Source organism: Talpa europaea, assembly GCF_964194135.1.
Source record: "Talpa europaea genome assembly, chromosome: 8".
Lineage (NCBI taxonomy): Eukaryota > Metazoa > Chordata > Mammalia > Eulipotyphla > Talpidae > Talpa > Talpa europaea.
In genome coordinates this window covers 37,819,469-37,832,327 of record NC_140075.1, presented here as the reverse complement: position 1 = coordinate 37,832,327, position 12,859 = coordinate 37,819,469, and the positions used below count along the sequence as shown (strand labels likewise).

Below are 12,859 nucleotides of genomic sequence, written 5' to 3'. Positions count from 1 at the left end.
TCTTGAGCCCATATTGCAACTCTCTTTATCGGGTGTCATTTAGATGCAGGTATATTGTGAGAAGCAATTGTTGTGTTTTATACTCCTCAGCTGTACTGATGAGGAGTAGACCATTTATCTTTCTTTTTTTTTTTTTTTTAAAGATTTATTTATTTATTTATACAAGCACTGGGTACAGTCAGAAGCGCGGGAGGGTGAGAGAATTCACCAGAGCCAGAGCGGAGAGCAGAGCAGGCAGAACGATGAAATACACTGCTGAGGGGAGCAGCAGGCAGCAGGAGAGGTCCGCGCACCATGTGGGACCCTCACCCGGTGGCCGGGGATCAAACCGGTGCTGCAGAGGCTGCGGGCAGCTTTGCAACCCAGCGCTCAACTGCTGCGCCACCGGGGAGGCCCAGAGCATTTATCTTTCTTTGTTGATTGCCATGGTATATCCTACACAAGAAAGGCAGCTCTAAAGTTGAGGTACAATTCAAAAATGATCTATCAGAAGTTTAATATCTACTTGCCCTGAAATTGAGCAGTCTAACTCTGATAGAATTCTCGTTATGGGTCAGAGTTATTTTAAGTTATTAAATTGCCATAGAGTTTATAATGCTGTCTTCTTAAACATGCTATATAAACAGTTACTGAAGCAACTGTAAGTTCTTTCTAATGAAGTAGAGCTTCTTATAGACATTGGAAGTTTCAAAGAACAAATGTGACTCTCTGTAGACCAATGTATTTCAGAAATTGAATTGTACATCTAAGAAGCAGCGAATGTTGACACTGAAAGGAACATAAAAATTACCTACTCCTGCTCTTTCACAATGTAAATTAAGGAACTATGTCTTACTATGTTAAGCACACCTTCTGAGGTCATTCAGATAGTTCCTAGATGTACTACTTTTGATTTATATCCTAGTGATTGCTGTACATTTACATTGTCTTCTTTCCTAGAACTAAACTATTACCTCTACTTTAACAACTATTTTTCCTAATATTTTGACATATTTAAAATATTATGGTATAGAATTTCAAATATTACCATATACCTCTTTTTATGACATTAGTAAGCTATTAGGTTTATCGTATGGAAATAATGGATTGTGTCTTATTATTTTTTTGCTTTCTCAGCTTAATCCTATTCAGCTTCAAGAGAGTCAGCTTCAAGATTTAGAGCAAATATAGTCCCTATGATGTCCAGCTGGTATTTTGTTTTCTGGGATTATGATGGCTTCCAGCCTGGTCTAGAATTCTTTCCTTCATCCCTTGTCTTTCTCTCAGACCAGCTAGTTGACATCAGTCAGGATAGATCACCTTCTATGGATGATTAGACAGAAGATGTGAAGACTTGCATCTCAGACTGAAAGAAAAATGATGCAGGGGTCTGCCTGATGGCCTAGGGATTAAATCTCAGTGCTATCACCACTAGGGGCCTGAATTCGATCAGACCAGGGAGCTAACCTAGCACAGGGAGCTTACCCACATGGCTCAGCAGACCTCTCTTGTCTCGCCCCCTGCTCCCCTCAGCAGTGTATTTCAGTACACCCACCTGTTCTGCTCCCCACTCTGTCTCTGGTGAATCCTCTCACCCCCTACACCTCTGGCCTACATCCCATTTCTATGCCAAAAAAAAAAAAAAAAAAGAAAAATGATGCAAAATTAATGCTACCAAACCTATTATGATAGCATATCTGATGGACCAAAATTCAGTTGGAGAATTACTTAATCCTTTTCAAAATTATTTTTTTCCCAGCTGCATACTAAAGTCAGTAGCAAGATAAAAACAGAGTATTTTTGGCAAGGCCTTTGTGGGATTTTTTTGCCAACTACTGTTACATTAAATTCAGATGATGTTTCTTTCCCATCTATATTATTTTTCTATGCAAAACTGATACTGGAAGTGAATGTCCTGTTAGTATTACATGTTCCCTGGCCTGAGGCTGGTGTGGGCATCCTTGCCTTGCCTAACTCTGGTCAGAAAGTAATCAGAGAGTCCCCTGAGAATGCTCAGTGAGCTGCGCCCCCTCCTTCAACTCCCTTGCCCTTCCTAAATCCAGAGCTGGCCTGTGGGAGTGACATAACTCTGGGCACAGGATGCTCTGCAGAGGGTGAATGGAGGGGAATTCCAGAAGATCTGGCTAGAATGGTCAGGCCTAAATGGAGAAAATGTTCTGGAACCTCTGTATAACTTCTAGCAGCATTTTGAATGTATCTTCCTCTTGACTTGGAGAGGAAGGAACTGTGTACCCAGAAGCCCACAGTAATTTTTTTTTTTAATAAAAAAACCCAGCTGGATAAAAAAAATTGGTTTTGGCAAGTTTCAAAGATAGTAACCTTCACTCCCTCAGTGAGGGTGAAGACATCTTCCCACAAGATCTTCCTTTAGAAGAATTCTTTCTTGCTTATTAAAATGTCCCTCTTTCCTCAAAACTTAAAAAAAATCATGTACCAGATTTTTTATCAATGCACACAATTTAAGAACATTTGAAGTGTAAATTAACAAGCTGAAGTGATTAGCACTGATTACATCTTCATACATTTAAGAAGAAAGAGATTGAGATTTATAGCTGTGATTTGAGAAAAAGGGAAACAGAGTTCACAAGCTCACCTCGTTGTTGATTTTTCCAGTGATTCTAGAGTGTGCACACTGAAAGAACACATAAGCCTTTTCTTTCTGGAAACCAAGTCCATATTTGCATAGGTTACTGTGGGAGGAAATTAAGAAATGAAAAGTATAATTATAGGATTAAGTTTTATTTCTGGACGAAGTCCCTTGCATTCCTAATTAACCACTATTATTTTGGGGATTTAGATTATTGCCAGCCCAGCCTTTCGCAATTATAATAACACTGCATGATGCAAAGGACTTTTTTTAAAAATGTTGCTACAAAGTCCATGTATTCCCTAATAAGTGAGCCAAAAACCTTAAGATTCCTCCTTTCTAAGAATAATGGCACATTTATCTGATGGCTACTTCCTATTCATCACTCTAATTCTCTTAGGTACTATGGAGAATTCTTGGGGCCACTTAGCTTATCAGAGATGTGGCTCTGACCTCGCTAGCTGATTGCAGCCCTTAACTCTCACTGTTCAAGGTCACTGGCATCCTGTCCAGTTGCTGACAAAACCTCTGTGGTATAGGCATAAAAGCCTTGGGAATATGATCCACCTGGCCTTAGTCCTGGTAATGTGCCTCATCCTCTTTGTGATCTTGGACAAGTTGTTTGCCAGCTCCAGGTTATTTCAGCTTTCAAATGAGGAGACTGAACAAGATACCTAATGGTTCTTTCCCAGACTTTCTCTTTACCCTTTTTACTTCCAGTTGTGATCAGTTTGACAAAGAAACCATGCAAGCTGGCATAGCTGGTGTGAATATAAAATAGTATGATCAACATTTTTAAAAGATTTATTTATTTATTTATTTATTTATACAAGCACTAGGTACAGTCACAAGTGCAGGAGGGTGAGAGAACTCACCAGAGCCAGAGTGGGGAACAGAACAGGTAGACCAACGAAATACACTGCTGAGGGGAGCAGCAGGCGGCAGGAGAGGTCTGTGTGCCATGTGGGACCCTTGCCGGTGGCCAGGGATCGAACTGGCATTGCAGAGGCTGCGGGCAGCTTCACAGACCAGCACTCAACCGCTGCGCCACCAGGGGAGACCCTGATCAATTTTTTTTATATACGTAATTTAAGAATCAATGTGTTTTGTCACACATTTAACACTGGATTTCAATCTAAAGCAAAGCTCATCTCGCAGCCTCGGTGGTGTTCATAATTATTCTGTCACATAATCTTTTTAAATAGCTGCCACAATTTTTAACTTCTTTCTTTACTTTTTCAATAATCTAAATAGTCAGGATCAGGCTTACGGTTACTCGTCACTCATTCATAGATGTCCCCGATCTTGGGTGGAAATTCTGGGACAGCTGCATGTCCCAGAGATTCCTGGCTCAGAACTGAGACAAGCATCCTCCAATCATGTCCTCTATAGTCCTTCTCCTGCTGGAGGAGCCCTGGGCTAGGAAAGTGACTGAGGGTCATGAAGAATGCCCAGGGAGAGCAGATGAGCTGGAGGGAGTGAGGAAGAAGAACAAGGGACAGGGACTCCAGAGGGGAGGCACCTGCCACCAGTGGACCTGCCTTTCTGAGGCTCTCAGCAAGAAGCCAGCAAGGCCTGGGAAGCTATCAAGGGATTGTTGCTTCCCTGCACCTTCAACCTCTCCGTCCTGCCCCAAGGAAACAGGGAGAAGTGTCCCAAGATCAGAAGTAGCTCTTCACAGCCAGGCCACACTTCCCACCATGCCCCCCAAACTGATTTACTTTTACAGCTGGTATTTGATACAGACCAACTTAAAGAAATGCTGAGAAAGCCATGTGCTCAAATTCTTTTGATTTGGAATCCCTGAAATTCTATTAGAGGAAATAAACACAGTGTGGTCAGAGTCCAGAGAAATAATAAAATAGTATGGATGAGCTTGAGAACATAAGAGATTCCCATTCGCATGCTTTACTGCTGTCTCTTACCTCAGGGACACCACCACAGCCCGGGCATGAAGGCCCCCACACAGCCGGGGGACCCAGCAGCACTGGTTCAGAGAGTAGAAAGGCCCCACAGCCAGGAAAGAAAAAGTGTGCATCCCTGAAAAGTTGACATCGAAGGGAATTCAGAACCATTTAAGCTCCTGCAACTGAACACTTTGCCCTGGTCTAGTTTTATTTTTATCTGTGTGAAAATTAGAGAGGTTTTCCCTGCGGTGTATGTCTTGACCTGTTGACAGTTGAGGGCATGCACTCTTGTGGAAATCCTGCCCCCTGGCCCCTGCCCAACTCCTGTCAGTTGGAGACTTGGGCTTAACATCATAGCATGAAGGAAGCTTTTTGCTCTTATTTTGGGTTTTACTCATGCCAGTCTTCTGAAGATCTCCTATATTCTAAAAGCTATGCCTGGGCACCAGAATTATAGGAATTAGGGCTTAAAATCGTGGCTATATGGTGAGGATTAAATGAGCTGGCACACATAAACTATTTAGAAAATGCCTGCCACTTACTACATGTTATTATTATTACACTTTTCAACAAAGGGTACAAATGTAACCTAGCCAGCATGTGAAAAAACATTTCCTCCAGGTGCCAAAATGAATTTTTTAAAGATTTATTTATTTATACAAAAACTGGGGTACAGTCAGAGGTGTGGGAGGGTGAGAGAATTCACCAGAGCAGAGCAGGCAGAAGGACAGAAGTACACTGCTGAGCGGAGCAGCGGGCGGCTGGAGAGGTCTGCAGCACAATGCGGGTTTCTCCCTGGCCGTCTGGGAATTGAACCTGCAGCTGCAGAGGCTACGGACAGCTTCACAGTGCTGCGCTCAACCCACTGCGCCACCAGGGAGGCCTGAATTTTGTTTTTTAAGTAACATTTTCTGATCTATGATGTCATGCAAATAACTGCCTTTGTATTTTGATTATGTGCCCTTAATAAGGATGGTAGCAGTCATTTTCACTACAGGAGGAAAAAAATCGTCTTTTAATAGACACTGGTACCTGTCCTTTGATTGGGGTTATGTGACTCAGATACTGAATTTTAGGGACTTGTTGCAAAAGGAACATTCTTTTCAATACCTTGGTGTTGTAGTTATGTCCTGCTCTATCCTTAAACGAGGTTATTGAATTCTGTAGAATATTTGAATATGCTTGTTTGCTACTTTTTTATTGGTTCCAATTAGGAATATGGATGGTAAATACAGGAGGATTGATGTCAAAGAGCTGTCTTGAAATATGACTTGAGGTGTGCCATTTCTTAGAATCTCAGGCTTTATTCTTGCCTGACTTTCACTGGTTCCTGTGAAATTGACATCCGTTGGCAAAGAACACGCACCTTCACCATTACACAACTTCGCCATGACGGCGCTGTTTACGTTAGCATTGACTGTAATGTAAGCAGTGGGATACTGTTTGGTTTAGCCTCTAGTCTAGTGCAGAAGGATGGGGATTTTGCTTTTAAAAAGGTTAAACTGCATGTAAACAGTGTCACCGCAGTCTTTTTGACTAGCAGGGTGTACTTGAATCAGGAGACACTTGAGTTTGGTCCACTTTGAACTCTATTTTGTTTTATAAGTGAAGAACGGTACTTAAACTGGAAAAGACATGCTTTTATTTTTAATCTTGAAGCCTTCCTGAGTTCCAGCGGTATTAGCCTGGGCATTGCAGTAGTCCCAGGGAGCTTGGGGGAAACATACTCTCTCTTGGTTGATGCGGAAAGCCCCCCCTCATTGTAGAGATAGGGCCATGCAGCTACCCTGTGCCCTGAGCTCATTTTTAGCCAAAGCAATAAGTTCTCAGTTTCTTCTCTTCCCTCACTGGGGCCAATCTCTTGACAGCTGTCAGTATGTGATTTTGGTTCTTGAAAAGTTCCCCTTGATTGAAAAGGTCATGTTTATCCTAGGGGGTATTTACCGCATAAGTGAAGAAAACCAGTTCCCTCAGGATCTGAGGGATAACCCATCTATGGCACTAGCTGACCCCATGGGGATGGGGGAGTTGAAATGGTCTTCAGAATTATCTCTGTTGGGGCACATTGACCATTTTTCCTGCTTCTCTGTCAGTCATGGGGTCTGGACTCCTGGGAAGCTGTAATCTGGGGGAGACTGCTCTCTGAGCTAAGGCAGTCCACGAGGAAGCTGGAAGCTGGAGGCTGTCTGCTGACAGAATCCCCAGTGCTCAGGAAAGTCCTCCCTTAAGGGGGGAATCCAGGTGGAGAATTCCAGTGTCCACCCCTGAACCCATAAAAACCATCAAATGGCAGTTCAGGTGCCCCTGAGAACTCCACATCCACCAGGTCTTCATCAATACTCAGACCATATGGTGTTCTCTATAGCACTTGAGTATCTTCTTTGTAGAAAATAAAGTTGGAAAAAATGCAGGATGTGATGCAGAGTAAATAAAAGGGGGGCTAAACTCAGTGCAAAACATGGAGAGAACAGGAAAAACAAAATTTTAAAATAAATGAAATTTGTAATATAGGCATTCTGTAATTCTTTGGTGAAACTACAGTTGTAGATTTTGAATTTTTTTCTTTTATTTTGCTCTAATCGCTTGTATTTGGTAAATTCTTTGGGTAAGCCTGTGTTGACAGAAGAAGCACCTACTCCCTGAATCGACTATTTTATAGACAGCTTTTATTCCGCAGAGATGACTGTTCCTGGGGATGGGATGGGATTTGTGATACCTATGAATCATTGTCATGATAAGCAGTTTTATGCTATGTTCTGAACTCACTCTTCTTCATGTTCCAGATATCGACGAATGCAGCACTATTCCTGGAATTTGTGAGGGAGGAGAATGTACAAACACAGTCAGCAGTTACTTCTGCAAATGTCCCCCTGGTTTTTATACGTCTTCTGATGGAACCAGATGCATAGGTGGGTGCAGTTATAAACAGCGTGCATCGTTTCTGTAAATCACTACCCTAATGAACATCTTTCTGAACAAGTTTATCAAGGGGTTCTAATCATTTCTCACTTGAGATAAAACATACGTCTGTGGGGAAATCTATTAATCAGTTGAGCACCTCATAAGAAACAGAGGCAGCTTTTGGTCTTGTCTTGGGCTTTCTACCTCTCTTAAAACAGGGATGATTTGGAGATGCTCCAGACGTCCTTGGTGTAAATTAATTTTACAGGTAAGTGGGTATCAAATCTTGAAGCCATTCCTGATTATTCTCCCTTTTGACCCTATCTCCAGTCATTTCCCAGAACCTGTGTTCGTTTAGGTCTGAACTTTTGTAATAGTTTCTTAATTGGTCTCTTTTCCTGGCTTCTTTGCAATCTACCCCATCAGACTTATCATCCTAAAATAGGGCTTTGATTAAGAAACTCTTTTGCTCAAAAATCTCTGACAGTTTTCCACTAGGACTTGGAAGTTAGTAGTTTTCATCTGGGTTCCATGGATCCCTCAGGTACTGCAAAGCCCTCCAGGGCTGCTGGGGTTGAAGCGGTGACAAGGAAAAGGGGGAGGCTGAATGGAAAGGGCTCCTGGCTCCCACCCAGACCCCCCTTATACACACTCCGGGAAACTGCCTTTGGCTGGGTGGCTGTTAGGTGTCCATGTAAAATAGCAGTTAAATAAGGATTCTGTTGTTTTAAAAAATACATTTGACAACTATTGCATTTAATGACAGCTAAAACTTTCCTCAAAGTCCCATATTCTAGAATAAACTTCAAGTTCCAAAGTGCACAGCTTAAGGAGCCTCTCTCCCTGATTCCTTCCAGCCTTGTTGGCATAGTCCTATTCTCTCCCCCAATGGGCCACTGGTTCTGACTCCTCCCTGCCTTTCCTTGTACATGTTGCCTGCTCAGGAAGCTCTTCCCAACTGACACCCCCTTTCAAGCTTCTCCTCATGCAAATGTCCCAGACAACTTACCTGAAAGCAGTTTCCCCCTTAGCTGAGGATACACTTTTCATAAGGGCCTTACAGGGCAATTCTTACAGTGTGTCTGTATATGAATTTGTTCACTGTCCCTAAAGACGAGAAACTGCTGTCTTTATTCCCCCATAGTTGTCAGCATCATTCCTTGCATGTGCTAAGGGCTCAATCAGTATTTGTTGACTATCAGAATGAGTCATTCCTTATTGGAGAGCTGCATTAGGATGTCTGTGGCGTGTGGCCTTGGAGAGAGACCAGTGCTGTCTTTTGATGTTTGTTTCTGGCCCATATTTTCAAAGACACTCAGCTTCACATCCTCACCACAGGCCATGAATTTCAGACCCAAACTGAATTGCACTTGAAATTCTGAATTCCTTTTCACTTAGTCACGTATAACAAAAGCTGAGAGAAGTCTCTTACAGTTGACTTTTGAGCATCTACAATTAGTGGGAGAAGCAAATCTGAACTTTTCCTTAGAAAAAAATGGTGGTAACCCAATTACCTGACTTTCTGAGATCTATCTGTAGATGATGGCGTAGCAGTGAAAAAAATGACATGTACAATTCATGTCCTTTTTCTCCCCAAACTGTCCTGATGAGCACATGCTTTCTGGTAGGTATCTTCAGCAGAGAGGTTGATCAGAAATTATTTCCTAGACTGATAATTTTTATTTAACCCTCAGAGAAAGCCCCCGACTATACTCACCTACATGTGATTAAAACAAAATCACATGTCAGATGGCTTGTATCTTAAAAATTCTTTTCTTTTTCACCAAATATATCCATACTAACTTTTTACCAAGCAAGAAAGCAGGGAGGGGACTGAGATTAATAGGCCCCTCCAAGCTAAGTGTTTTATGAAATTATTTGACTTCATGTTCACAACAGTATGGTAGTGGGAATAGGCTGAGGTTTAAAAAGTTCAGAAAAAATAATTTGGTCCAGTTGTTTAAGCAGCTAATAAGTGAGGGCGTTTCAGTTCCAACTTGGGCCGGAGTCCACAGCCCAAACTTTTCCCAGTGCTTCTTCCTGAATGGACACAAGATGCAGCACACTTTTGCTTGTTGTACCCCTACGCAAGCAGTGTTTCTTCTTTCTTGGAACTTTTTTGTATCCATAATTAGCAATTTGCTATAAAAAATGATCCATTGACCCTTCTGCCTTCCCTAATGCTCATATTTCTTGTCATGGTAAAACCACAGAAGCTCCTAAGTTTTCCCTAGTGGTGAGAAAACACATGCAGTCTCTAACTTATAAATAAACCCAACATTTGTTGGGAAGTTGACTTAGAATTTGTACCTCTAATCAACAGAAAAATCCATGTGTCCATATTGATAAGCAGTATCTTCCTTATACATCTCTTCTAATATCTTCAACCTCCTCAGCCTCAACACTCCCTTTGTCCTATAAGTTTTTGCAGTATTATTTTATATTTTGTCCAGTGATCTTTTTTTGGAACTTTTTTTAGGACTTTGGGTAGAGCTGTCTGTTCATTTTAGTGTGTTTTATCTCTTCGATTCTGGGGAGTTCTAAAGATGTCCTGTATCCAACCTGGGTCTTATAGTATCTAGCTCCTGGCTGGACATAACAGTCTTAGTGATTGATTAGGAGAGGCCTATTGATAGGCTGGGATGACCAGTAAATAACTATTTATTTCATAATATATTTATTTTGATGTATTATGGTTTCTGTGTTCTGAGAATAAGGGTTAGGTGATTCAGAAAGGTAGAGAAGAAGCAAGTTTTCTATTCCTTTTCTGCCAGATGTTTTGACCAGAGCAGGACAAGGTACATATGCTTTCTCTGCCTCCCTTTATTTCCTCCAGATCTTAGCATTCTTCTTTGTAGGCTTTCATAGATCTTCAGATTATGCTAAAGCCATCCTTTTCTCTCTATATAAATAGACCCAGCCCCAGAATGATTTCCTTCCCGCTTCCTATGGCACTGCTGTCTGATGAAAACTTGTGTGGTTGGAGTTAGTTACTCCAAATGGTTCTTGGTTCCCACAGCTTTTCCCTTCCTTTACTCATTAGCCCATAGGTTTTCTTTAAAATTACAAGTTGTTTGATGTGTGTATTGTTAACAAATAAGGCTAATTAAAATTAAACCTTTCCCTTCTGCAAAAAAAAGAATAACAAAATGCAAAATAATTGTATGTAGGGGTGCCATTTGTCAATCACAGACTGTGTGACTGGCAATTTTTTAATCTCCAACACTCACCATTTTAATTGTGTCTCTCACTTATCAATTTAACATATAAATCAGACAGCTAGGAAGTAAAATAGTATCATAGTTAATTTGCAAATTTGACATTAGCCAAAGGCAAACTGTAAGTCCCAATTTTGCTCTGAGAGATAGCCTACACTGAAACTTACATATACAAATTTTGGTGAAATGTTTCCACTGGATTTTGACCATGAAATTCATTAGAAGCTGGGATAGAAGCCAGTTTTGAACATCTTATCTCTTCCCATTCTTAACAGCCTTGGTTTCCATGTCCAAAACATTTACAAATCCCCACGTATATAAAGTACTAGTAATTTTAAGGAAATACAAATTAGAATGTTAGAAGTGCCATTTCTCCCCCTTTTTAAGGTAGTGGGCGGGGAGTACCACCAGTTTTCACAGGGCACACCTTGTCTGCAATCCCCTCTCCAGCAATTTATCCTGGACTGGGATGGAATAAAACTTGTTCTGCCTCTTTGCTCAGACTATTAGCCTGTCCAGAGGTGCAGGAACTGAGACCACAAAAAATTTCTGGAAAGCACATTTATGCTTGCTAGTGGTTTTAAGTACTTTTCAGAAATAATCTTGTATCCTTTAAAGCTGAGCCATAATTTTCTTTTATGGTTTTTCTAGGTTTATCTTGATGTGAACAATTTAAATGCCTCTTAGCCTTATTTTTATTTAATTTTATTTATGTGTTACAACTCTCAAGATTTGAAGACTGTAAAGTCTTAAGAACAATGTAAATGAAAATAATTATAGTTATAACCCTATCTGGGTAAACTTAATGTTTACTATTTAGACTTATATAAAACATAGAGGTGGATTTTTTTACTATAAAAGATCTTCACTTTTCATAATTCAGAAGGAAAAAGACAAATACTGGATCATTTCACTTCTTTGTGAAATATAGAGAAACATAACAAAGGAACCAACAAAAATAAAACCAAAACCTAGAGTTACGACTGCAAGAATTGAGGCTACTAGTTGGGGTGTGAGGGTGGGGTGGGAACAAAGGTGTTGGGGGCCCAGAGTTTGCTGGGGTGAAGGACTGTGGGTACTTTGGTGGTGGGTGTGGTGACATGCATCTAAGGAGACATGAACCTATTAAATCACACACAATGTTGTAAACCAATGTTACCTCAATAAAAAAAAATTAAAAATCTGAATATTCCAGTTGTCTATTATAAAATTTACCTGGTTTACAAGTCATTTATTTAAAGAGAAAAAATACATCATGTAACACTAAGGTCAAAAGTTGAAATATAATATTTATATTCCTATCTTGAGTTGAAAGTTGACATAGAAACTGTGGGGTGAGAATTGTATAGGGACCATAACCATGATGAAAATGCATACATTGTCCAAAAATGAAAAATGATGTAAAAAAATATATAAAATTAAAGAAATAATAATAAAAAACTTTACTTTTCAATAGGATTTGCCACTTCCCTTCCTTTAAATGATGCAATTTAAATATTATGTTTCAAAACTTTATTTTCTCTGGACTGTACCGAGATATGTTTTACTTGAAGAGAGGTCCACTGTCAACCTATGTCAGGTAGATCAGGTGTTCTGCACTTGGCTACCTCCCTCCTTTTTTCCTGGTATGTCTCCAAGACCCCAAAGGAGCTGGGTCCCTCTTACATGAGGGACCAGAACTGTCACTCAGTGTGTCAGCATTGACCTGATTGATAGACATGAAGTGACCCAATAAAAGTGATAAATAGAAATATGTCTTCCCATGTTGCTTTAAGAAGACAACTTTCATCTAAAAAAAAAAAAAAAAAGACGATAACTTTCTGCCAAAAAAAAAAAAAATCAGTCAAAAACTGTTTTATCCTGTTGGTCTGAGAACTTGGAATCATGTATGTTTAGAACTTGTAAATAATCAGTGCCTCTAAAATCTGTTAAGGCCCCAGAACAAAAGGAAGTCTTGATTAACAAGCCTTGGATATGACTGCAAAAGAGTTCCTTCCTTTAAAAAAAAAAAGCAAAAACCTCACAAGCCTGACGCACGGTTTCAGACTGAAAAATAAAAGAGATCTTCTGGAAATATAGATTATAGTGCAGACTTAATGTTGTTTTAAAATAGATTTATATCAATATTTGCCTAACGTAGCTCAAATTAAGGAGTTTGAAACCAAGGACAACAGTCTCCCTTCAGTAAAGAGACGTGTCTTTATAACTAATTAACTGTCATCGCCAGTGATTTCCTTAATCTCTTT

The 12,859-nt window shown here is 40.3% G+C and overlaps 1 protein-coding gene across 1 annotated transcript in view; it reads left to right on the top strand.

Moving 5' to 3' along the window:
* The window catches only part of FBN1 (fibrillin 1), a gene marked incomplete at its 5' end in the record, with an annotated part of 233,753 nt that overhangs the window by 117,986 nt on the left and 102,908 nt on the right, over window positions 1-12,859 (top strand). The window contains one exon of the mRNA XM_084240531.1: window positions 7,278-7,403. Coding sequence (XP_084096657.1) covers window positions 7,278-7,403 — 126 coding nt within the window. The remainder of the gene's footprint in view (window positions 1-7,277; window positions 7,404-12,859) is intronic.